At 65.2% G+C, this 25865-nt stretch overlaps 1 protein-coding gene across 1 annotated transcript; it reads left to right on the forward strand.

Moving 5' to 3' along the window:
- Positions 1-250: 250 nt before the first annotated feature.
- On the forward strand, positions 251-25751 carry LOC129505287 (tubulin-specific chaperone D-like; the record flags this gene model as incomplete). The annotated part of the gene is given in 18 exon segments (XM_055318305.1): positions 251-273; positions 2671-2702; positions 8058-8120; positions 9079-9155; positions 10963-11044; positions 12278-12396; positions 12846-12937; positions 13513-13653; positions 15088-15171; positions 15415-15573; positions 15687-15825; positions 17499-17620; positions 19419-19496; positions 23096-23185; positions 23326-23413; positions 23803-23912; positions 24847-24931; positions 25565-25751. Coding segments are annotated over 18 exon segments (1599 nt in total), but the record flags the coding sequence as incomplete, so codon positions are not given.
- Positions 25752-25865: the final 114 nt, after the last annotated feature.

Genomic DNA, 25865 nt, shown 5'->3' on the forward strand with positions numbered 1-25865 from the left:
ATTTAGAACCAATTATAGGGATCCCTGGGTGGTGCAGCGGTTTGGCGCCTGCCTTTGGCCCAGGGCGCGATCCTGGAGACCCGGGATCGAGTCCCGCGTCGGGCTCCCGGTGCATGGAGCCTGCTTCTCCCTCTGCCTGTGTCTCTGCCTCTCTCTTTCTCTCTGTGCGACTATCATAAATAAATAAAAATTAAAAAAATAAATAAATAAAACCAATTATGACTAAATAACTTTCCCTTCTTCGTTTCAGCTCTACGACCGCCAGTTATACAGGTGAGTGTCCCAGCCCCACGACCCTGTGTTCGGGGGTCACCCGCACGGACGCCGCCACGCACACGGGCACCCTGGCCCGGCTACTTGTTTGAAGGGGTGTGTGTTCCGGTCAGAGGGTGTGAAGGTCCATGAGCATCACGGGTGTCCTAAGCTTCACCGAGGTCTCCGTGTCCTGCGGCAGAGTCGGCTTGTGTAGGGGTGTGGCCTGGCGGGCGTGAGGCCTGGCGGCTGCTGGCAACACCCAGCCCCAGCCCCATGGTCCCACCTGTGCCTGCCCCCCAGCCCGCCGGCCCTGCTGTGCTCCTCGGGAGAGCTGCCTTTTCCGACTTCCGTGCAGGTGAAGCTGCAGAGGTCGTGCACGTCATGTGCAGACCCCAGAGTCACCTTTGTGTCGCCGTGGGGTTGGTGGTCAAGTCCTGGTGTGGACGTGTGTTTGCACACTCCTTGGTGAACACCTGGGGGTGTTTAAGGCCCCAGCAGCTCGTCCAAAGGGCCGTGCCGCTTGGCGTCCACCCGTGGTGGCTGGGAGCGCTCCCCGGGCTCCGCACACGGCGGGACGTCTCCGCGGGGAGCCGCCCAGCAAGGCCCGGGGACTGGTGCCCTTGGCGTCTTCTGCGTGTGACTGGCCGTCTTCTGCCGTCGGTGAGGTGACTCTTCAAATCTTTGGCTTATTCATAAGACTTTGTGGCCGTCTTGTCATGGAGTGGCCGGGGCTCAGACGTCCTCCGCTCCCCTGTGCTGAGAGGCCCGGGAGAGGGGCCGAGTGGCCGTGCTCCTGGCCGGGCCTGGCCGGCTGGCACTGCCCAGTGCCAACGCGGCAGCTGTTCCACGCGGATGTACATTGATCCCTTGTGTGTGTCCTGCCTTATTTCAGAATCCCTTTTCCGGACACCTTTGGCTCGAAGGCACAGGCACACCTCTGATCCCCTTAACAGACCCCCCCCAGGCCTGTGCTGGAGCCAGAGTGTGAGTGTGAGGGGGGCTGCCCCCAGCCCGTGAGCTCCGTGGGGCGCGGCGGGTCTGTGTCGGGGCCGCGTGGTCACTGCAGGGGTGTGTCTGCGGTCTCAGGACGCCCCCCTAGTGCTGTCCCCCCCTCCCCACGCCCCACCCCGTGTGCCCCGTAGACGATGCACACCCCCGGGGCTCTCACGGCGTGCTCTCCTCCCCGCTGTGGGTTATGGGCAGCGCGGCTGGACCCCGGCAGGAGGGTGGCGGGGCTGTGCCTTCTGGCACGGACGTCGGCGCTCCGGCCTCACACGCCGTCCCTGATGGCCGCTGACGGAGGCTCAGCACCCGGGCAGCTCCCCTGGGCCTTCCCGCGGCTCTGCCCCTGGACTGGTCCCGTGGCCCAGAGGGATCTGTGGAGGGAGCCACAGGGCACCCACGTCGCGTGGCTTTGTCTGCTGCCCGACGGCTTCGGCCGCTGTGCACTGGTGTTTACAGAGTCTACACGTATGTCTCTGCTGTTTTTATTTTTATTTTTATTTTTATTTTTATTTTTATTTATTTAATTTTTTTATTTATTTTTATTTATTTTACTTGTTTTATTTTATCTTGTTTTGTTTTGTTTATCTTATTATTTTTTTTTCTCTCCGCTGTTTTTAAATTTGTTCTAAATCTCTCCTGGGCTTGGCTGCCCACTCTGAGCCTGGAAGGGCCCTTGGCTTGCCGGGTCCTCCCCTGCCAGACCCCCCCCACCCCCACCAGACCCCTTTCCGAGATTTCATCCAGTTTCCAAACTGTTTTTTTTTTTTTTTTTTAAGATTTTTTTATTTATTTACTTATTCCTGAAGGGCACAGAGCGAGGCAGAGACACAGAGGCAGAGGGAGGAGCAGGCTCCACGCAGGGAGCCTGACGCAGGACTCGATCCCGGGACCCTGGGGTCACGCCCTGAAGCCGGTGCTAAACCGCTGAGCCCCCCGGGGGCCCCAGTCTCCAAACTGGTTCAGGCAGGAGGGGGAGCGACGCGTCACTGTCTGGGCCTCGTAGCCGCACCTTGGTGATCCGTGCAGGGCGCTTGTGTGCCGGCTGCTGCGCGGCGTCAGGGGTCAGGCGTCAGGTGTCCAGAGCGGCAGCGCCTCCTCCCTGACGCACGCTGCTGGGCTGCGTCCTCGGGCTGGATGGTGGTCACTTCCGGTGTCCGTCCCTCCGTGGCAGGAACTGAGCAGGACTTGGAATCTGCGCTGTGTGGCTGCGGCGGGGTTGATGCCCGACAGGTCATCGTGCCCGTCAAACCCGGGGACCAGGGCGGCCTCCTCTGGAGGAGGGTCTCGGCAGTCGGGCTGGACCTAAGCAGCGTCTCCCTGTTTGGAACCCGAAGCTGCGTGTGTCACTTGGGATGGTTTAGGTCGTTACAAATAAAAGTATTAACTCTGAATGTTTCCGTTCACTTTCAGGGGTCTGGGAGGAGAGCTCATGAGACAAGCAGGTAGGTCCGGGCCACGGGGGCATCTTGCCTGTGAGCGTCGGGGGGCCCTGCTCCCCTCTCCCTTACTCTGTGGTCCTCGTGGTGGCCGGGGCCCTCGGGCTCCGCGCGGCTGTTCACCGTGGCTCCTGGGGCCGCTGGTCACCTGCCCCGTCGGCTCCGTGCGTTCACTGCAAGCCTTCAGCTCCCTGGGGTCTCACGGGCCCGGGTGGCGGACGCAGCTGTGGTTGTCGTTCGCGGTGAGCGTCCCCGTCTGTCCTTCCCCGGCGCGTGGCCCGTAGCCGTACAGCGAGGGCAGCTTTTCAGAGTGTGTGTGCGTGTTCCCAGGAAGGCAGATGATGCCAGCAAGCGGGTACCCAGCGTTCCCGGAGCCCACCTGGCTGAACCCGCTGGGAGCCCCAGCCCTCCTCCACTTGTCCCGCGGCTTGTTTGTCAGGCACCTGGCTGTGCGCGGGGCCACGGGGCGGGATGCGGGGGGTGGAGAGGTCGGGGAGGGCCCGTGGGCTCACCGCGGGGTGAGCGTGAGGTGGGGGCAGGTCAGGGACGACCAGGTCCCGCCCCTCGGTGTGCGTGGCGGTTCCTTCCCTTCCTGGCAGTCTGTCCTCTTGGTTCTGGGACAGCTGCTGCACTGGTTCTCACGGCTCCTCCCACGCGCGCCGTCCGCCTGCTTGACACCCCGGACCGTCCCTGTCCGTCCCAGCCCAGCACGGGGGTGGCACGTGCCTTTTGCTCTCTTTGCCCCAAGGCCTCCGCTTCACAGAGAACTGCCGGCTTCCTACTTGGGTCCCCATGTGGGATCTGGCGTATGAGGCGGCCGCGGTCACGAGCACATCCCTGAGCGGCTGCACAGAGGGTCTCGAGCTTCCCGCACGCCCCGTACTCCCACCCGCGGCGCTGCGCGTGGCATCTGTGCTGCTCTGACCTCCGGGGCAGCCCCCGGTGGCAGCAGGGACGTGAGGCGGGACAGACGTGCCTCCCTGTGTCGCAGGAGCAGCCGTGTGGCGAGCGCTGCCCCCGAGCAGGGGCGCCGGGGCTCGGGGGTCGGCAGGACGAGGCAGCCCCTCTGGGCAGTGAGCAGGGAGTGCGTGGGGTCGGGCCCGGGGGTCCCGAGGAGGGACGGCACGGTGAGGGCGCGCAGGCAGGACGGCGGGGCCACAGCTGGTCTCGCCAGAGGCCTTGACCCGCTCGGCCCCCGGGATCACCCCCGCTCCTCCGAGGCAGACCGGATGCGCCTGCACTTGCCTGGCAGTGAGGGGGTCGCAGGCCCAGGGGTCCGTCTGAAGGGACTCGGTGTCACCCCGTGCATCCTGGGGCGGCACCCACCCACCCACGCCGGCCAGCACGCCGGGCGGGGGCTGCGTCACCGCGAGGGGGTGGCAGTGGCCGAGGGGAGCAGAGTAAACCGTGGCCGCACGTTGGGGAGATCTGTGTCTGGAGTCTCTCCTCCGGGGACACTAGTCGCCCCCCGGGAACGTGGGAGCTGAGGTGGAGGGGCCCCCGCAGGCCGCGCAGGAAGCACGGACAGAAACCCGGAAGGGTCTCAGGCCGTCCCTGCGTCCACCACACAGGCCTCAGCAGCCCTGCCCGTGAGCCACTCTGCGCTCCGGGAGCTCCGTCACCCACCAGCAGCCCACCTGGCAGGCGGGCGAGGCTCCGGCGACGTGAGGCGGGGGCGGAGCAGGCGTCCAGGTCCTCGAGACCGCTCGTCCCGAGTGGTGGCCCCAGATGAGGCCTCGGTCGCTGCCCTGCACACCACCTGGCCCGCTCCTGGGCTTCGAGGCCCGGCTTGCGTGGGTGGCTGCAGGCTCCGCAGTCAGTCAGTCGTCGCTGGCCCCTGGTGTCTGGTCTCCCAGCTCACGCGGCGCCCGGGCCGGGACGGGGGTGACGGGCCCCGAGGTCGTGGGTCGGCGGGTGGTTGGGTCCCTGGGGGAGCCGCTCAGCCACCGTCTCTCCAGATCCCCGTCTTCTGTGCATCTTTCTGCCACCGCGTCGGGGGCCCCAGGCTGCACAGCGTGGGCCTCGTCTGCACCCGCCGCACTCCTGCCCCCTCGTCCTCCCCCGTTTCGGGGGTGTGGGTCCCTGTCCTGGGCTCTCTCCTCAGCTGTGTCTTGTCGTTAAGCCCATCCGCGGAGCCCCTGATTCTTGTGATTGTCTGTTTACCTATTTTTGAGTGGGCTCCGTGCCCGGCGCAGGGCTGGCCTCCGATCCTAGATCGAGCGGAGCCTGAGATCCAGAGGTGGACGCTCAACCGGCGGAACCCCTCGGGCACCCCTCGATTCTTGGGGTTTTGTGTTTCAGAATCTATTTTTTAATAGTTTCTATATCACTGTCATAGTTTTTAATGATTTCATTTACTTTTTTGAACAAAAAACATACTAAAAATGTGTGTCTGATGCCATTGTCCGGCGCCTGTGTGGTTGTGCTTGTGTCGGCCTGGACCCAGGCGTGAAGGGTCAGAGAAGGACCTGGAGGCTCCGGCCTGCTTCCCCCCGGGCGTCTGTGTCGGCCTCTGGCTGGAGCCGGGGGCGCCGCATCCCTGTCGGGGCTCTCGGACGTGCACGTGTCGAGCACGGGCTCCCTTGGGTGCGAGGCCCACGTGGGTGTCCTGGTTCCCCTTAGGTGCCGTGGGCTCCACGTTCTGTCCCAGTGGCCCCGAGAGGCTCTGAGAGGCCCGTGGCCGCCCCAGCCCTCCTGGGTTCTGGCGTGTGCACCGCCCCTGGAGCCGCTGCTCCGCAGGGGTGGCCCAGCTCAGGGCTGTGGCCGCTTCCAGGGACTTAAACGCAGTTGACTTTCCTCCAGCTTTTTAAAAATGTTATCTCAGCTGGTGGGTGGATCTGGATGACCTCGTCTGTAACTTTTTTTGACTTTTTATTTTTTAAAGATTTTTATTTATTTATTCATGAGAGGCAGAGACCCAGGCAGAGGGAGAAGCAGGCTCTGTGCAGGGAGCCTGACGCGGGACTCGATCCCAGGACCCCGGGGTCACGCCCTGGGCTGAAGGCGGCGCTAAACCACTGAGCCACCGGGGCTGCCCAGACTTTTTATTTTGAAATAATTGTAGACTCACTGGGAATTATAAAACCTCGGTCTTTTTTGTTTTTTAAAGATTTTATTCTTAGATAATCTCTACGCCCAACATGGGGCTCGAACTCACAACCCTGAGATCGAGTCACATGTCCCTCCCACTGAGCCAGCCAGGCGCCCCCTCCCTCCTAGTTTTACTTGAGGGAACACATTTAAAGATGACGTGCAGGGCAGATCGCCAAGAACATCGCCGATGTGATGACGCGTGTGATGAGATGCGCCACGTGACACGGAAGGTACTTCCATCCTTGGTGGAGAGGTGGTGTCACCGGGGGCGCCGCCTCCCACATCTCCAGAACTAAATTTGTGATGAATTAAGAACTCAGCTACGAAAACTATAATTCAAAAAGCTTCAAAGAAATTTCAGGAGACATAAGAGCATCAGTCCCTTAAAAAGTCTTCATTTGGAAAACTTCGAATGTACACGAGAACGCGGAGAAATAGCCGTGGAGCCGACGCGGAAATAGCTGTGAGCCCGTGTTGGCGGTGCTGCCGCTCCCACAGGTGTGTGTGCCTGCGTCGTGGGGCGGGTCCAGGCCCTGGAGGCGTCGTTCCTCCCGGGAGGACCACGGTTCTGGGCGGTTTGGGTTTTGTTTCTGGCACGTGACCACCCAGCAGGACGAGCGGAAGCTGCCAACCCGAAACAGCAGGAGAAGGCAGTGAGTGTCTAAGTACTGAGAACGTTGGATGTGAGAACAGCCACGTGTGACGTCAGCAGCCCACGCGGAGGTGGCAGTGCCTGACCGGGGCCAGAGCAGATCCCGGGCGCCCCACGGGAGGGCGCGGCCTCCCCTGAGACCTCAGGGAACGCGCAGCGCTCGCCCAGGTGGGCTGCGGTCAGCTCAGCGGCCCCGGCGCCGGCCCCAGGGCGGAGCTGTCACGGGCCTTCCAGTGCACCCGCTGTCCTGCGTGCCGTCCTGGGTGCTGCTGGGTGCTGCCGGGTGCCGTCCTGGGTGCCGCCGGTGCCATCCTGAGTGCTGCCAGGTGCAAGGGCAGGCAGATGTGTGTGGCCGCCGTCCCTGCGGTGACCGCTGGAAGGAACATCCAGCCCATCAGGACAAAAGAATGGGTCGTTTTGTGGCCGCAGTGTGTGGCATGAGGTCTCCCGCCATCACTTCCGCTGCTAGAAGGGCAGGGTGGTGGCTGGAGCCGCTGCCGGCGTCAGCAGGACCTTGTTCCTGGCCACGGCTAATGGGAGTCAGGAGTCGGGAGCTGCGAGGGGGGACCACCCCCCAGGCGTGCGGGTGGCACAGAGGTGCTGTCGCTCAGCATGGCCGTCGGGCTGGGGTCCCTGTGCGATGGCCACCAGCGCCCGCAGCCACGACCTCCAGGCGAGGGACCGCTGTCCTGCGTGCAGCAGGGTGACCGCGGTCACACTCCAGCCAGGCCTGGTTTCTGGGGTCAGGGCAGGGAGGGGGGGAGAGGAGTCGCCCTGACAAGGGCGTGTCTGTGGAGAAGCACCGTCGTGCCAGGCGCCCAGGGGCAGCCTCCAAAATGCCAGCGGCAGCTTTTTCTGTTGTGTTAGTGTTTTCAGCAAATACAGATTATTTACACCGTCAAGAAAAAACCCATTAGGGCTGTGCAGAAGTGGTGGGGGCGCCCCGCTGTGGGGGCGATGGGGAGAGGCCCCCACGGGGCCGTGCTGGCGCAGGTGGCGAGCTGGCAGTGGGCCCGTCCCAGGCGGGCGGGCAGTGCGTGGAGAAGGGCCCGCCGGGCGCGCACAGCTCGGGGCCCCATCCCGCGGTGGGCGTCTCTGACCCCGTTCACCAGGTTGGACCAGATCTGCCCACGGGGGTGGTAGTCGTGCCTTTATTTAAAACACTGACGCTGATTATTCAGGGTCAGGAATTGACCCAGGATCTCAACCCCGCGGCTTCTCCAGGAGCCGTCCTGTCAGTAGCTGCAGCCCAGGGCTGTGGGGACCCCCGACCGCCTCCCCCCTCGGGGCTCTGGGCGCTCACCTGTGACAGGACAGTTTCCCATCTTCGGAGACCCCCTCCTCCCGGTCCTCCGGCAGGCAGCTGTCCCAGCTCCTGGACACTCGTAGGCGCCCTCGGACTCGAGAGCCGTCCCCGGGGACTATGTGGGGTCGCCCGAGCTGGGGGTGGGCTCTGGACTGTGTGTGGCCCCGGGGCTGCCCCACTGAGAGCTGCCCCGGTGGGCCTCACCCAGCACCGAGGTGCCCAGCGTGGCGGGCGGGCTTGGCGCGGCAGCGGAGCACGCGGACGGGGCCCTTCTGGAGAAATGACCTGCAATTATCCTTTTTCTTCCCAGTGTGCGTTTTAATAGAAAACTTGTCCCTTTCCAAAATGCCTTTTAGAGGTGACGTCGTCATTGGTAAGTGCTTTTCTTCTTTATTGTAGACTCGCTGTAGCATTTCGTCCCAGAGCTATTTCAGATTTAAAAGTAAAGGTGAGGGGATCCCTGGGTGGCGCAGCGGTTTGGCGCCTGCCTTTGGCCCAGGGCGCGATCCTGGAGACCCGGGATCGAATCCCACGTCGGGCTCCCGGTGCATGGAGCCTGCTTCTCCCTCTGCCTGTGTCTCTGCCTCTCTCTCTCACACTGTGTGCCTATCATAAATAAATAAAAATTAAAAAAAAAAATAAAAGTAAAGGTGAACCGGCTAGGACGGACGGTAGAGTCCGTGAATCAGGGCACCCAGTTTCGAAGTTGCTCCAAGAACCTGTTGTAGATAAGGAGCAGCGCCCCGCCGCCCTCAGAGGACCGAGAGCCGGTCCATCGCCTGCAGAGAGGTCAGCCTCCTCCCTGCGGGCTCCTGGCTGCGACGCCGCCCAGGGCGCCTGCCCCCAGCGCCGGGCAGTCCGGGCCGTCCCCGCCCAGACGGGCGCACGGTGCGGGCCCGGAGCCCGGCACGGTCTGGGGCACTTGGCCTCGGAGTCACCATCCTCCCCCGGCTGACCTTATGGTTTCCTGCGCAGCCTCAGGAGTTCTGTGACCAGGAGGGAAATAGAGGAAATTGGACAAATTTAGCGTCCCTTGCCCAGTTGGGATCTAATTGAGTTGAATGCTGAGGGTTTCACTGGTGGGGCCCTGGGGGCATTGTTGGAGGGAGCGGCCCCCTGAAGCCTTCCCTGTTAGGAGAGCACGTTGCTCAACATCTCAGCAGCTGAGAGAGTGGAGGGGCCCTGGGACCTCTGTGCAACCTGCGTGACGCTCAGATTTCCTCCAGGTCATCTCGAAGGTTGCCCCCTTCAAGACGTAGAGGATCTGTTGCTTTTAAGCTCACCTGCGTGTTCTTAGCTGGGTCCGTGAATGTCTTTTGTTCCTTGGGCAGATGGCTGGCAGTGGCTGATAGATGACACGTTGAGGAATCTCCATCTTATTTCAAGTCACTCTCGACAACAGGTCAAGGTACGGTCTCGGCAGGCCTTCCTGGCTGTTGCCTTGTGCGGGGAGTGACGTTCGGGAGCGCCCGGGCGGCCCCGTCGGCTCAGCGTCTGACTCCTGATTTGGGCTCAGTCGTGGTGTCAGGGCCCTGGGATCAGTCCTCACGTCGGGCTCTGTGCTCAGCACGGACTCTGCTCGGGATTCTGCCCCTTCCCCTCTCATGCACCTGCTTGCACGCGCTCTCTCTGGAATAAGCAAATGATCTAACAAAAGACCATAATCCTTTATTTTTGGTGTTTGTTTTAAAGGACTGTGTGCATTTTGAGTCCCTTTTATATATGAACGTAATCATTGATAAGTGCTGTCATAATTTTTTTGTATTTTATTTATTTATTCATGAGACACACACAGGGAGAGAGGCAGAGACCCAGGCAGAGGGAGAAGCAGGCTCCGTGCAGGGAGCCCGATGCGGGACTCGATCCCAGGACCCCGGGGTCGCACCCTGGGCCGAAGGCAGATGCTCAACCGCTGAGCCCCCCGGGAGCCCCAGATGCCATAATTCTATTTGGAATTCTAGTTGATGTTCTCTCTGTGACTTATAACCAGGAAAACTAAAGCAGCCAATGACGACCAGAGTATCTGTTTCTCTGACAGTTTCTGGTGTAAGTAGGTACGGCTTGTGGGCTCCTCCTCTGTGTGTCCGCAGTGATGATTCAGTTGGGCCTGGGCCGTGCTGAGCCACGCAGGCGGGGCTTGGAGACCGCTGCGGCGCTCCCGTGCAGGCGGGAGCCACGGTCCAGGGTCCTTGCCTGCGGGCTGGCTGCGTTGGGCGAGGACAGTGTGCGAGTCTGGTGGCCCACGTGCTGCTGACTTGTCCTGGGAGGGCCCTTGGGCCTCGTGGAGCCGGGACGGAGGTCCTGTTGCGGGTCTCGGGCGCTGGTATCGACGGCGGACAGATGAAGTCTGTGTTGGTTTCCCGTATGTTAATTTTCCAGCCTCCTGTGTTTGCTTTTTTTTTTTTTTCCTTTTTAAAAGTCACGTTATTGGGGATCCCTGGGTGACTCGGCGGTTTGGCGCCTGCCTTTGGCCCAGGGCACGATCCTGGAGACCCGGGACCAAGTCCCATGTCAGGCTCCCGGCATCTTAAAAATCTTAAAAAAAAAAAAAAAAAAAAAAGTCACGTTATTATTCTGTTGCATCCATGTAGTTTTACTAGTTGAACCTGCACGTCTCATGGTCAGGGCCTCAAGGTGTCCTTTGAGCAGCATTCCCGTAGTCGATTCAGCAGGGACCGTGGCGGTCTGTCCGGGGTGCGACGCGGCCCTGGGCGGCCCCCCTCTCCAGGGCTGCTCGGTGGGGTGCCTGGGGGAAGCGGTGGGAAGAACCTCGGAACCCAGCGTTTGCCCTCTGCCGTCTGTCTGACCCTGAAGGCTTCCCTGGAACTCGGGCTCCTCCTCTCGGCGCCTGGGGTGTCCTGCTGCCCCCTGCGCTCCCGCCCGCCGCCCCTGCACCCGGCCCCAGCCCCTCTCTGAACGCCACCGTGTCACACACTTTGTCCTTCGCTTGTTCTGCTGGGTAAGAAAAAATGCCTCATTTTATTATAAACCGTATTAGAAGGGGTCTGCACAGAACCGTAGGAACCTCGTTACCCACTCAGGTTATTTGCAGAGAATATCGAAGTGATGACCGTGTGACGGTGGTCAGCGCACCTGCTGGAACGGAGTGTGCGACTCGGGTCCTGCTGGTCGCCCGTGGGACCCTGACCTGACAGCGGGAGCGCCCGGCGTGGGGCGCCCGGCCCGGCTGCGCACTCACGGCTGCTCTGTTTCAGGAGGCGGCGGTCTCGGCCCTGGCTGCGCTCTGCCGCGAGTACTACGTCCTGGACGGCGGCCAGGCCGATCCTGCCAGGCAGGGTGAGTGGGCGCAGGGGAGGGCCGGGAGCTGGGCCTGAGGGGGGGGGCAGGGGGCAGGGGGGAGGAGGAATGGGGGAGGGGGAGCAGCTGGGCTTGGGGGGGCGGGGGGATGGCGGAGGGGGTGGGGCGCGGGCTGGGCCACGGGGCCTGCTGCTCTGGGTCCCCCAGGTGTGCGCAGCCGCCGCCGGTTGGTCCCCCTTGGGCTGTGGACCGTGCGTCCCGGCGGTGGGAGCAGCATCGTGCTCACCACGCAGGCCCACGCCCTCCCCCCGCGCAGCCTTGCCCCAGGTGGGTTTTCCAGAAGCCGCTCGGGGAGGTGCGTCCGGCCCAGGACGGGTCTTCGTGGAGAAGCTTCGTGTTGTGCCCTGAGGTGCCCGTCGCCTTCAGGCGTGTATGACGCAGACTTAAATTATTGTAAATATAAAAAATCACACGTGCAATGGCTTCAATCTACTTTTTATGATTTTCTTTTTCAAAAATAAGAAAATATTCTGTAACGTCATCTTCTGACGGACTTTCCAAGGTGATGACGTTTCCGTCCACCTCGGGCAGCGTCACCCAGGGAGGTACTGACGTTACTGTGTGTTTGGTCAGTCCTTAGACCTTGGGAGGACGCGGTCACCCTTCCCTTTGAGAAGACCGTGGTGTCCGTGCTCGCGGGCAGACTGGGCGCCGCTCTGCAGCGACGGCCTTCGGGCGCGGAGACCCCGGCCAGTGCTGGGGAGGCGGCGCTCCAGGGTGCGCAGGCCTCGCCGCGTCCCCTCGCTGTCCTTGAGGTTCCCGTGCATGTGACACCACGGTCATGCTCTGTTGAGACCTAAGCAGAGACGACGAGGGGTCGCGGCGGTCGGGTCGCCGTGTGTCCCCTCCCGGCCCCTCCCGAGCTGCACTGCCTGGGGACCACCTGCTGCCCGGGCCCCTTCCATCCCTGACGACGGCCGGTGTGCTCTCGGCCCGGGGAGGGCCCTGCGGCCGCCGCGAGCCGGCGTTGGGGTGAAGGGGCTGCATAGTGTGTGCTCAGCCCCTCCTGGAGGGTGACATCCTGCCGAGATGGCTGGGACCACCTCAGGACGGCCCCATCGAGACCCTTGCGTGTGTTGCGCTGAGCCGCTCCCGAGATACGCCTGCCCCGGAGCGGCGTGTGGCCTCCGTCCCGCCACCAGCTCGCGCGCCCAAGGTGTCCGGGTGCGTGCCGTGTGGGGGGAAGCCAGCGGCCTCTTCGCTTCCTTTCAGAGGAGCTGCTGCGGCAGTACCTGGCCGACCTGCAGAGCCCCGAGGAGATGGCTCGCTGCGGCTTCTCGCTGGCCCTGGGCGCCCTGCCTCGCGTCCTCCTCCAGGGCAGGCTGCAGCAGGTGAGGGCCCCAGGCCGCTGGGCGTGTGGCCGCGGGGAGGGGAACCGCGTGCTCTCCGGGGCGCCCAGCGCACGCTCTTGGGACGGGAGGGTTTGCAGGGGCTGCGTCCGGGTGTGGCCGAGGGACGCGGCTGTGCCGTCGGGTGGCCGTGCTGTGGCCCCTTCCCCTGCCTGGACGGCTGGGGTCAGAGGCACTGGACAGACTGACGAAGACCACTCCGGGGCCCCGGGCCTACTCGGGAACACGTGGACACGCTGCGCCGTCGGGGGCCGGCCCGTCACTGGTCATGGTTTCCGGCTCTGGGCCGCAGGACAGAAAGGGGGCAGCTGGCATTGGGGTGCCTCGCGGAGATGACCTGGGGCAGCGGGCGACCCGGCCACCTGTCCTCCCGGCGCAGCAGGTGGCCTGGCAGGTGCTCGGCCTGTGGACCACACGTTACTGCCTTGCAGGTGCTGGCCGGCCTGGGAGCCGTGACCACCATCTGTCCCAAGGACGTGAGCTTTGCCGAGTCCAGGCGGGATGCCTTGAAGGCGATCTCGAGGTGGGTCCCCGGGCCGTCCCCGTCCTTGCTGTCCCGGGGTGGCCGCACGCAGAGGGTGGTCCCTGCCGTGTGGCCGGAGCCCAGCCCCACGCAGCAGCTCTACCCTGAAGCGACGCTGTAACTTCCTGATTTATCGTTTCTTCTCTTTTCGGACGGTCGTCAGCGTATTTCCCACCCAGAGGCTCACTGACTCTGGTCACGGTCGCTGCAGCGGGTATGAGGTCTCCTTGCTTTAGGAACAGCAGCTGACCTCGGACGCGGGGGCGCGAGCCTCGGCTCGTGTGCAGGTGTCGTGTGGGGCGGCCGCCGGCGTGGGTGCTCACCCCCCCGGCGCACACGCCAGGACTTGCTCTCCCGTCCCGTCCCCCACCTGCGCCCCTCTGCTGGGCAGCGAGGGCGGGAGGGGCCGGCACGGGTGGCCCCTTGACACCTCTGTTGCCGCCGACACCAGGAGACATGATTTTGGGGAAGAGCTCCGTGTTCTGGATCGCGAGCGTGTCCCGTCAGGCTGGGAGGACAGGGCGGACGGGGTCCACGGGCACTCGCCGCAGTTCACACACTTTTCATAATTCCAGGGTTTGCCAGACGGTCGGCGTGAGAGCAGGAGGGGCCCCCGACGAGGTTGTGTGTGAAGAGAACGTCTCCCAGATTTACCGCACGCTGCTGGGCTGTCTGCGCGACTACACCACCGACAGCCGAGGGGACGTGGGTGCCTGGTAAGGCGGCGGCGGTCGTCTCCGTGCCCTCGGGCAGCAGCGCACCCGCAGGCCTGGCTCACGGCAGCCGGCGGGGCTCGGGGCTCAGAAGGCCTGTGGGTTTTCTGCAGCCCCTCGTCAGCGAACGCCGAGGCCCGTGAGGAGAGGCCGGGGGAGCGGGGGGCGGTGCTGCGGGGTCCATCCAAGGGCCCGCCGCTGCGGGTGTGGAGCCCAGCGACGTGCCGTCCCTTCTCAGAGGTTCTCACGCGGCACAAGGTCTCCGGTTATTTCTTTTTCTACCTGTTTTCTGTCGGCACGTTTCTCACGGTTGTTTAAAGACTTGGCCTGTTCATTCTGGGATCTGTGGCCACCCCGTGTCTGCTGCTGACCCCCACCCCAATACTTTAGTATTTGTTTTTTGTTTTTTTTTTCTTTTTATGAGATCTTATTGGAGAGGGAGAGCACCTGAGTGAGAGCGTGGGCAGTGGGGCGGGGGGAGGGAGAAGCAGGCTTCCCCCGAGCAGGGAGCCCGACATGGGACTCGATCCCAGGCCCCCGGGCCTCGCACCCCCAGCATATCCGCTCCTTGCGGTGCTAGTGAGATGCTACGTTCAGGATCGCGAGGCTCCGGGTGTGCGTGTGCCTGCGGCGAGCACGAAGCTTCGGGCCTGTGGGTGCGGCCGCCTGCTGCCTTCAGTGCGGGGTCGGGCCGTGCACCCCTGCACCCCCAGCCCTGCCTGCGTGTGGGACCCTGGCCTGCGCCTGCCCGTCCGGAGCCGATGAGGCCTCGGGGGCACGTGCACGTCTGGGGTCGTCCTGTGAGTGCTGAGCCCACACTCCTGGGGCGTTCCCGTCTCCCATGCTCTCCCCACCCTGGTGCCCGGGGGCGGCCTGTCCTGCTCCCCTGAACGGTCTCTTGTGTCGAACTCGCCCACACCTGTGCTCCGCCCGCTGGGCTCCTTCGGGGCTGGGGCCGCCCTCTGCCTGCCGGTGGAGGGCTGATGCCCAGCCCGTGGGACCTGCTGGCCTGGGTGGGGTGGGCGGGTCTGTGGCCTTGCTGCCCCCACCCCAGGTTGGCCAGTAACGGGGCAGCCTCGGGTTTTCACGCTGAGGAAGCTTCGTTGCCTCCGGGGTGGCGACCGTGGAGCAGCGTCCTGGTCTGGAGGGTGGTGGCAGTGGGAGCATGAGCTGCCCAGGCCGCGCTGCGTCTGAAGGTCCTGTGGGCACGTCTGTGGTCCTGGTGGGCGCCGGGGACCTGCACCTGCCGTGGGGCGTGTGTCCTTGCCGCCGGGCACAGGAGAGGGCCCCTCGCCGGCCGCGTGTCCTGCGCTGCCTGAACGTTTCCTACTGGAGTGACGCTCGTCTCTGGAGCTCCCCAGCTCGGGGGCATCTCAGCCCCCTGTGGCTGTCGGGTCCCGTGGCCCAGGGCCCCATGGCACCCCCTTGTCCCTGCAGGGTCCGCGAGGCCGCCATGACCAGCCTGAGGGACCTGACGCTCCTGCTGGGGAGGGAGCAGCCTGAGCTGCTGGAGGCCAGCATGTGAGTGCCTCCGCGGGCATCGGTGCCAGGCTGCTGTCGCTGCCGCCCCCTTCCTGCATCCTTGTGACTCGGCCTCCCCCTGCGGCCCACCCGCTCGCTGCCACCCGGGACCCCGTGCTCACGCTCTGCGGTGGGAGGCCCTGGGCAGAGTCCCGGCCCCGGGCTGGGGGGGCTGCTGTGCCCGGGGGGCCCTGTGCCCGCGGCCCCGGGTACGCCGGCCTAACCCTGGCTCTCGGTTCCCAGCTGTCAGCAGGTCATGTGTTGTGTGGCCCAGCAGGCGAGTGAGAAGATCGACCGGGTCCGTGCCCACGCTGCGCGGGTGTTCATGACGCTGCTGCACTGCGACGGCGCCCCCCTCCCTCACGTGCCCCACCGAGGAGAGCTGGAGGAGCTCTTCCCCAGGTACTCCCGGGTCCCCCGGCCGGAGGAGCTGCTCCCCAGGGACAGAGCCCGGGGTCCTCGCCCCAGCTGCCGTGGGCGCGGGCCCCCCCAGCTTGCTGGCTTCCTCTCCGCAGGTCTGACGTGGCCTCTGTGAACTGGAATGCGCCGTCCCAGGCCTTCCCTCGCATCACCCGGCTTCTGGGGCTGCCCGCCTACCGCTACCACGTCCTGCTGGGCCTGGCTGTGTCCGTGGGTGGCTTGACGGAGTCCACGGTGAGGAGGCCCCTCCCGGGCCATGGCCGTGGGAGGTTGGCGTGGGCACATGCCCGAGGGCAGCCGTCTCCCTGCTGTGCTCTGGGGCGTCAAAGTGGGGTCAGGGTCCGGCCCCCACCCTGGCCTGGGTCCCGGGGCAGGACCCCTACGGGCAGCGGTACTTCTCGTGAGTCGGGGTGGCGCTCCCAGTGCGCAGCCCGGTGGTGGGACTCTGTGTAGGGAAGTCCTGGTCACGGTGGGCTGTGAGCGTGGCGTCCCATCGCACGCGGCACGGAGCAGCCCGGCACACGTGTTCGCGGGGCGCAGCGCCTTTGGGCGTCACCACTAGCTGCTGCTTGACCCGCATTCTGGACTCCCGTCCCCTGTGTTGTGTTTTCTGGATTAGTTTGCTGTGCGTGTTCCGTTCTCTCGTGTCCTTCCTGCGGGCGGCGGGCACGCGTTCCCCCCACGCGCTCTTCCCTGGGCCCCGAAGCTGCAGGTCCTGCTCCCCACGCGGGCGCCTGTGGGTTCTCCTGGGCACGGCGCCTGCGTTTCCCTCCCCGGCCCGTGCTCTGGGCGCCAGGAACCCGTCTGGTGGTGCCGCGCTCCTGCTTCGGCCGCGGGGAGGCCCCTGGTCCCCAGCTTGGCCTCTGCAGCTTCCCCACCCGTGACGCTGCAGCCTGTGACCCTCCGTGCATCTGTGGTCTGTGTCCCTGGAAGCTTCTGTGCCCTCCTCGCTGTCGTTGGGCATCTCCTCCTCCCGAACACCCCGAATGCTCCCCACGGGCCCCCCCGTGCTCCGTCCTCCCCGGTTTTCAGACTCCCTTTCCCAGATACTGCTTGCTTCTGTGCTTTCGTACAATCGGCTGTTTATCCCTCCCCCTCCCGGATTTCTGGTTTCTGTGATTCTATTTATTACCAAACACTCGCTTTGTTTTGAAATCTTCCCTCTACGTTTTCATTGCAGGCTCATTTTGGTAGTTTTCTTATTTTGTTTTATTTTGTTTTTGCTGTTTTTTAAAGAGTGTGTGTGTGGGGGGGAGGGATCCCAGGCAGACTCCCCCGGAGGGCAGAGCGTGGCCCTGAGATGAGGACCCCAGCCGAACCCAGGAGTCGGATGCTCTACCCCCCAGCCGCCCCGCGCCCCACAGGCTCATTTTGTAATTGCACATTTTCCCTGAGGATTAGCCTGCGGCTCTCCTGTGCCCCCGGGATCTACGTCCCCCCACTTCCTCGCGTGGACTGTGGCGCGGGGGCAGGTGACCGCAGGGCTTCTTTGGCACCGGCTCCAGGGCCCCCGGGTCCCAGCCGCGCCCACGTCCTCGGGGTCACCGCACAGGGCGGCCCCACGGCCTTTCCTTGCGCTACTCCGCTGGGGTCCGTGGGGGGGGGTGTCTCTGAGCCGCCAGCGCCTCGGGGGCTATGGCTGAGCTTGGGACGGAACCTGCTTCCCCAGAGATGCCGCAGCCTCTGCTGAGGTCCCTCAAGGGTCATTGCGGTGGATCCGGCGCTCGGTCTGTGCTGCTGCCCAGAGAAGCGTTTCCTTGTCCTGGCTCCTTCCTCCTTCCTCGTCCCTGCCTGTGCCCCATCTGGTGGGACTTTGTCGCCGTCTCTGCTCCATCGGGCACGTGTGACCACCCGGGTGGCCCTGGCGGGGGCCGTCCCTACTAGCAGCGCACATTTCTGTGTTGCAGGTCAGGTACTCGACGCAGAGCCTCTTCGAGTACATGAAGGGGATTCAGAACGACCCGCAGGCCCTAGAGGGCTTTGGGGGGACCCTTCTGCAGCTCTTTGAGGACAACCTTCTGAACGACAGGTGAGAGGTGGCGCTTTTGTCACGGTTCTCAGACCTCTGGGGTCTCCCGTGTTCTCACCAGGATTTGGTCTCAAGGGGGCAGTGAGGAGGGCCCGGAGGGGACGTGGCTGCAGGGGGTGCCGCTGCGGGGCCCTGCAGCCTGCGGTGTGGGCCAGCCGGGGCACGACTCTGGTACCCGTCGGGCGTCCAGGGCGCCGAGGCTGTGAGCCCCGGAGGGTCCGTGTGGCTCTTCTCCGAGGCGGCGTGTCCCCAGCCTGCGCCCGGACACACCCACGGTGTGGTCACGGTCTCTGCAGGCAGGACCGGAACGTCGCGGTGAGGAGCAGCACTGGTTCTCTGAGGCATCTTGGCTGCATCATCTTTGCCCAACGGCGTTTCCACGAAGGCGGCGTGTGGCTCCCGCGGGTCTTGACCTCGGGATTCGGGGTGTTCCCCAAAGTCCTCCAAGAGTTGATCCTGGACTCTGCTCTCCGCTGTCCTGGCCAGGCGGGCCCTGGTCACGCAGCACAGACGCAGGCCCCGTGGGCGCACCGTGTCCGTGGGAGGTAGCAGAGCTCAGCCAGTGTCTGCTCCGCCTGAATAGCACCGAGGGTGACTGAGGTCTCCAGGCACGAGCACGACGGCTGCCGTCCGGTAGATGTTGACTCTGTGGCATCCCCAACACCGTCCTGCGGTCAGGACACGGGCCACACCGTCAGCCCGGAGGCTTCCCGCCCTCCCTCCCCCCCGCCCCCAGCCCGAGGCAACCGCTGGTCTGTCACGGAGGCTCCGGTGGCGTCTCCTACGAGTGTATTTCCCCGGAGTCTGCGGCGTGTCCGGCTTCCATTGCGCGGTCACACCGCGTCCGGTTCCTGTTGACGGTCACCAGGGTTGTTTGCGGCTGGAGTTCAGGCGGCGGGAACGTTTGCGCCCGTCTGTGTGGACCGCTGCCCGCCTTGCCCCTGGGGCCGTGCTGAGAGCAGGCTTGCCGGGGCACGGGGCAGGTGGATGCTCAACTTTTAAAAAACTGCCACGTTTTCCAAGGCGGTCGTACGTGTTGCACCCCGCGGGGCGTCTCCGTCCGGGCGCCGGTCCTGCCCTGTGATCCCCCCGGGGAGGGGTGTCCGGCCTCCCGCCTGCGTCTCACTTGGGGGGTGGCCTCCTCCCCTCCCGCTGGGCTTCGGGGGTGCGGGGAGCTGTGCAAGCCCTGGTCGCACAGCGGCCCGGGGCACCCCCGTCCAGGCGGCCCTTGGCCTTCACAGCCCGCGACCTGAGCAGGTGCCGCCGCCCCGCACGCTCGGCTGCCCCCTTGGTTCTCACGGGCGTGTGCGTTCTTGGCCTGACCCAAGTCACGAAGGTTTCCTCTTAACGTTTCCTAGCAGGTGCGTGGCTTTAGGTTTGATGTGGAGACCCAAGGTCCGTTCTGGGTGACGGCCTGTGTGTGACGCGAGCGGCAGACCGTGCTTCTGCGTGCGCGTGGCCGGGGCTTGAGGGACTGACCCTTCCACGGGGTGGCTTTTCCCTGTATCCGTCGTGGACACGGAGGCCCGTTTCTGGAGTTTCCTCTCCTCAGTCTGCTGTCGTCTCCCTCGAGCTTCGCGGCTGAGACGGGTGCTGCTGGCCCTCTGGCCGCGCTCCCCCGGTCGTTAGGGCTTTTCTCAATCCTAACGTTTCCGTGTGAGTTTCACAGTAAGATTCTCGTTCTCGGCAGAAGGTGTTGCCCGGATCCGGATCGGGACGGTGCGGCCCCGGGGAGCGCCCCACGTTAGCAGGTCCGGGGTGGGCGCCCGGGGCCTCAGCACTCACCCTCTCCCCTCAGGGTGTCTGTGCCGCTGCTGAAGATGCTGGACCAGATGCTGGCCAACGGGTGCTTCGACCTCTTCACCGCGGAGCAGGAGTAAGTGCCCCGCTTGCCGCCCCCTCCCGCCAACCGAGCCAGGGGAGGCCGAGCCACGACTCCGGGAGGCGGTTTCTGGCACGTTCAGGGCGGCCCGTGCCGTCAGGACGCTTCGGCTGCCCCAGTGAGGCTGGGCTGTGCCTCTGGCCAGGCTCCTCCTGTGGCACCTGCTGCCCAGGTGGGAAAAGACCCAAGCAGCTGAGGTGCCCCCCGAGCCCCCGACCCCACCTGGGCCGGGGCCTGGCAGTCAGGGCGGTCGTGGGCAGCGTGGAGCGTCTTGGCTGTCACGGTGGCGGGGCTGGTGCTTGCATGCGGGGCTGGGCGTGGGCCCCAGCACCCGAGAGCGGGGGCAGCTCCGCACTGAGCTCCGGCCTGCCTGGTTAGGAGCCTCACGACCTTCCCCGCGTCCCGGGCTCGAGGGCTCTGCCTCTGGCGCCTTGTGTCCCGCGCGTGGGCACATCTCAGGGCCTGGGAAGGAGCTGCGCCGGGGGGGGGGGGGGGCCCGGAGGTGTGTGCTCGCACCTGGCGTCCTCTCTGTGGGCGGGGTCTTTCTGCCGTGTCTGGGGGCGCTCATCCCCGCCCACCCGAGTCCCCCCCGTGGCCTCCTGTCCTGTGGGTTTTGTTTGGTGTCGGGTGGAGCGGAGTCCAGGGCCTCTGCTGCGTCGCTGACCCTCCGGTCGGGCGCCGTCCGCACTCCCGGGCACGGCCACCCGCCGCGGGTGGTGTCCGCACGCAGATTGCGTCTCCCGGCTCGCCGACCTACTGTTTGGAGCCTAAACGTGTTTTCCTCCTTTGAAAATTTCAACATAAGACGGCGGGACAGAGTGTCGTGCTGCAAACGGCTCTTTGTATTTCTCTTTGATTTTGCCAGTTCCTGTTGACGGGCCGTGAGGTCTTCTGCTTTGGCGCACGCACGTTCGGGGCAGAGTCTGTTTACTGCCCGACGCGCTTTATTACCGTTTGCTCCCTGTGGGTCAGGCTGCAGCCCCTTCGTGTGACCCGGACTCTGCCCCGGGGCCGCGCGTGCTGCTGGCCCGGTGGGTAGCTCACGGGGCCGCGGCCTCCGACCGCTCACGGGCGCGTTCGTCTCATTTGCAAGCAACCCGCTCGGCCCCCCGCCTGCGTCTCTCTGTCCGTCGGTCCGGCTGCCGTGTCCCCTCTGTCCTGTTCTCTCTGATGGATTCAGGGACGTCTGCTCTCCCAGCGGGACGTCCCACTCTCCTGCTCTTTCACTGGCCGCCCAGAGGCCAATTTCCTGCCCTCTCCCTCTTCCTGGAGAACCAGGGGTGTTGACGTGTCCGTGTCTTCCCTGGGGGACGTGAGCTCGCTGCGTCGAGTTACACGCACGTGTTCACTTACTGCGGTTTTGTGCAGTTGATGCTGAGCTTGTCCACGTTTGCGTCTGCCTCCTGCCCGCCTCGCTGAGCCCGGCCCGGCCTGCGTCCCGTGTTTCTGCCTCAAGAACCCCCGTCCGCAGCCCCTGTCGTGATGCCCGCCAGCAGTGCACGTTTTCTGGTTTTATTTGCAAGTTACTTTCGAGGACGTGGGGTTCTAGGCAGACGTTTTACTTCGGGACCTAAGCATCTTCCGGCCTGTGTTCCTGTGGAGACGTGGCCTGTGAGTCTGGAGTCCAAGGCAGTCGGGTTTTCACCGCCTCCTTCGAGGATCGTCTCCGAGGAGTCTCAACATTTCTACCCGTCGAGTGGGTCCAGTGGGTCACATACTCCTTTGTCCTACCAGGAATTTGTTAAACTTGAAGAAGTGGCTTCGTTTTCATTTGTTCCGAAAAATTCTTGGCCGCCCTCCCCGAAGGCCGGCCGCATCCCACATTTCTCCGTGCCTCAGTGGTTCTGACTTGTCCTCCACTTGCCGGCTCCCTCCTAGCGTGTTTCTGCCAAATTCACGGCTGCGGTTCTGATTTTCAGTTTTCGTATTTTTTCAGATGCGGCTTTCTATTTGGTCTGTCGTGCAGCTGCCAGCCCCTTGCCCTCCTGGGTACGGCACTGCGGTCTTCCCGCACACTTCTGGGCTCCTCGTGGGGTGTCTGGCTTTTAAGCCCGTGGGTGGGCCTTCTCGTTTGCTTATTCGTTGTCTGGACGCTGCATTTGAGACGTTGCGTGTGCAAGTGACTGCGGCGGCAGATGAGCTTGGCTGCAGGGCTCTGCGGGCGGGTGGTAGCGACCCGGAGCCGCCCTGACCCACATCCGCCCGGAGGCTCTGGCCTGCCCACAGCAGGTGCACCCTCCACCTGGGGGAGCCTTCCGGGCTTGTCAGGCGCAAGCCCTCGTCGGGACCAAGCTCCGGGTCTTGTGGTGGCTGGATTCTGGGGACAGCATGCTCAGGTCCTCCGGCGGTCGGTCCGCCCGGGTGCTGAGGCGGTGCGCGCCCGGTGCCGGCTCCCCCCTGGGAGTGGAGGCAGTGGGCATCCCACCTGCCGCATGCAGAAGGCCCTTGGGGTCCAGGTGGGGGGGTGCCGCCGCCGGAGAGGTGGCAGCGGAGAAATGGGGCGCGTGGCTCCCAGTGCAAGTAGCCGTCAGCCGCTGTGTCCCAGACGGCGGCGGGAGGGTGGGGTTGTCCCCAGGCCGGGAGGGCGGCCGGGACGGCGGCCGGGAGGGAGGGGCGGACGCGGGCCGCTCAGGCTCCGTGAGGAATGGCACGGAACGGCTTGCACAGCAGGTCTGGAGGCAGGAGGTCAGGGTGCCAGCGACCCAGGCCTGGTTTGCTGAGGGACCTTCCACTCTTCGCACAGCAGAGGGCGGCCACCTCACGGGTCTGTTGCCCTGAAGGCACTCGGGGCATCGTGGGGACTCAGTCTCACGGCCTACGTGCTTCTGAGGTCCCACCTGGTAATGCCTTCACGTGGGGTATTCAGTGGGCTTTGTGGGGGGGGCACAGGGGTTCAGCCTGGAGCATAAACGCTTGGCCTGAGATGCTCATTAGATCCCAGAGGAGGTGGACCTAGAGGCTGGAACCCCAGGGAAGCCCCAGAGGGTGGTGTGTGAACCCTGGAGGCCAGCACGGGAGTGGCTGTGGACAAGAAGGGGCCCCTGGTGGAGCTGTGGGGTGTCCCTCCCTTAGGAGGAAGGGAGCAGAGGGGACACAGGGCCTGGGTGGTGTGAGCCACGGGGTCATGTGGGTGGAGGACACGGTGGTCACTTGGTCTCAAACAGGCAGGGAGCTGTGGGGAGAAGCCTGCAGGGGGTGGGGGCTGGACCCCTGTGGGCGACAGGGACCTGGAGGGGGTGGGTGGGGGTGCCAGTCTCCCTGAGGACAAGGAAGAGGTCACGGGCGGCAGGGCCCCCAGGGCGACAGTGCGTGCAGGAGCCTGTCGTGGGGACCCTTGCTGGTTGGCCCCCCACTGTCCCTGGAGGCGCGGCATGGAGGGGGACGTGCATCCATGTGTGTCCAGGGGCCGCGCCTGATTCCAAGCCGGTCGTCCTTCCTTGGATCCGGGTGGAGCCTGCCCTCGCTGTGCCGGCCACGGGTGGGGGTCGGGGCGTGCCCGGCTCTGGTCCTCAGGGCCCTCCCGCCGGCTGGGGCAGGTGTGCAGGTCCGTGGGCACTCGAGCTCGCCGCCGGCACCGTGTGCTTCCCTTGCAGCCACCCCTTCGGCGTGAAGCTGCTGGCGCTCTGTAAGGAGGAGACCAGGAAGTCCAAGGATGTGCAGAAGCTGCGGTCGGGCGTCGCCGTGTAAGTTCAGGCGGGACACACTGGGGCTCACCGGTCGGTAGCCGGGCCTGTTGGGGGGACCTGGGCCGCGACCCGGGCCGCAGCGTCGGGCAGCCGGGGTGGGTGCTGACGGCCGGCCGCTCCCCGCCTGTCGCCCGCAGGTTCTGTGGGATGGTGCAGTTCCCGGGGGACGTGAGGAGGAAGGTCCTCCTGCAGTTGTGCCTCCTGCTGTGCCACCCGTTCCCCGTGGTGAGTGTGCGGCCACCCTGGGCGGGGGGTGGGGTGGGCACGCCGGGCCGGGCAGGTGCCTGAGCCGTCCAGAGGCCGGTTCTGCTGGCTGAGGGCGTCCTCCGGCTCCCGCCACTGAGCTTCAGTGGGGTGTGTCCTCCGGCTCGGGCTGCCCCACCTGCTGGCCCTGCCCTGCGCTGGGGCCCGGAGCTCGGCGGGCAGCTGTGCGGGCAGCGTGGGGTGGCCTGGCTTCTCCCCGTGAGGCGGCCGTGGGGCGCCCGGCCAGGTGGGGTCGGACCCCAGGCCTGCTCCCCGAGCAGCAGCTTGCGCAGCGGGTGAGAGCAGCGTCAGGTGCCCCTCCTGGCCCCGCCCCCGCCAGGCCCTGCCACTGACCCACCTGCCCTGCCCAGATCCGGAAGAGCACGGCGAGCCAGGTGTACGAGATGCTGCTCACCTACGGGGACGTCCTGGCTGACGGCGTCCTGGAGGAGGTCATGGCTGTGCTGGGCGCCACGGCCTGGTGAGTGCGAGGGCCCTTCCCGCCTTCCCCGGGATTGCAGAACCCCGCCCCTGCCCCCCCTCCCCGCCCGAGCCCCCGCCCCCGCCTGAGGACCTGCAGCGTCCGCCCACAGGTGCCCACATGTGCCCGCTCGTACCCGAGGGCTGGGCAGGCGCCTCCCGTCCGGCTGGGGAGACGCACAGGGGCGGTGTCCTGGCCACTACCAGTTCACTTCAGTGGACTCTGCGCCAGGGGCTCTGGGAGCTGTGGGGTCGTGGGGTCGCGGCCTGGGAGGTGGTTGAGCCTCTGCGGGGACGCACCTGGTGCCATGGCCTCCGAGGGCAGAGGGCGTGCAGCGCTGGGCCCCCTGCAGGTGCCAGGCACCAGGCTCTGGGAGGCGGCCCGTGGGCCTTGGCTCGGCCGTGGTGGAAAGGCCCACGTGGCTGCATCCACATGTCAAAGTGGACGAGGTGTCCCCGACCCGGAAACCCGGGTCCCTCAAGGCCGGGACCGGCCCGTCCCCAGGGCCCAGACAGTGCGGCCCGAGCTCAGTGTCACAGACACACGGGCACCCGGCGCTGCTCCTCCCCCACCTCGTTCTTCTGTTGAAAAACGTTCCAGATGATTTTAAGATGCTGGTATTTTTTTTTTATTCTGAAATGAAATTTAATCTTTATTTTTAGTGAAAACAATAAACAGCTTTCTCAGTACAATAGAACTTTAAAACCTGCCCGGCCCACCTCCCTGGGTCGCCCGCCTCCAGTTTCCCGAGGAGGAGCAGGGCCTGCAGCACCCACCGCGGGGGCTCGCCCTGTGCTCTCCCCCTGGACTCCTAAGCCGGGCTCCTGGGGTCTGCACCCCGGCAGCCTGAGCGCGGAGCTTGCGGGAGGCTGGACGCGCACACCGAGCGCCCCGCGGCTGAAGCTGCTCCTCCCCCCCGCCCCCCTCCCCCCAGGGACGCGGAGCTCCCAGTCGTGAGAGCCCAGCGGAACCGCCTGTGTGACCTCCTCGGCGTGCCCCGACCGCAGCTGGTCCCTAAGGTAACCGCAGGCCTCGGCCACGCCAGGACCCCGGGGCCCCCCTCGCGCAGCTCCCCTGGGTGCTCATCCTGAGCTGGCGTCTGGGGTGCTGTGGTCCTCGCGGCCCCTCGCAGGCTGCTTGGGCTCCCACATCCCTCGTGCAGCAGGCAGCGTCCGGTGTCCCGTGGGCACGACAGCCAGGACAGGCCCTCTGCCTGGGGGGTGGCCGTCCCGCGCTGCCGGCCCTCAGTGGAGCTGGCGGCGGCTGAGCTCGCTCCTCCCACCTGACCTGGTTTCCACCGTCACCGTCTCCCTGGACAGTCGCCCCAGGGTCCCAGGTGCCCGGTGAGGTCACCCTTCCGTGGCGTTGCTGTGTGTGCTGCAACTGCAGCTGAGGCCGTGGTGGTTTCCCTGCCTCTGCTCCGGGGTGGCGGCCACGTCCACCCTTCTCTCGGGCCCACGGTTGACACGGGGGTTGGCGGGCTAAGGGCAGCGATGGCTCCAGGTGAGCGTGCTGCTAACCTGTCGTCAGTCCCGCATGGGGGGATGAAGGTGGGGAGCCGAGGACGGGGGACTCGGGCTGCTGCCCCGAGGTCATGGCAGCTGCGGGGTCCTGGGCACCCGTGGCCTGACCCCGTGCTGTGTCCCCCACAGCCTGGCACCGGCTGAGCACCTGCTGCCCAGGGGGCGGAGGAGACCGACGCCGGTCAGCACACCTGGAGGCGGCCCCGGGCCCGGAGGTGGCCCCACCTGAGCAGCAGCTCTTCCTCACGTGTCTGGGGTGTTGGTGCTTTGTCTTCACGTCCGTGGGAACCCCGTCCATAAAACCACGTCCCCAGCAGTTCTGTGTCTCCGTGTCTGACGCTGGTGTGTGCGACCGCGGGGGCGGGGCGGCTGCTGGGGCCTGGCCGCCCTGGCGGGAGCACTGACCCCCCCATGGGGTCGCCTGCTGCCC

Source organism: Nyctereutes procyonoides, unplaced genomic scaffold, assembly GCF_905146905.1.
Source record: "Nyctereutes procyonoides isolate TBG_1078 unplaced genomic scaffold, NYPRO_anot_genome, whole genome shotgun sequence".
Classification (NCBI taxonomy): Eukaryota; Metazoa; Chordata; class Mammalia; order Carnivora; family Canidae; genus Nyctereutes; species Nyctereutes procyonoides.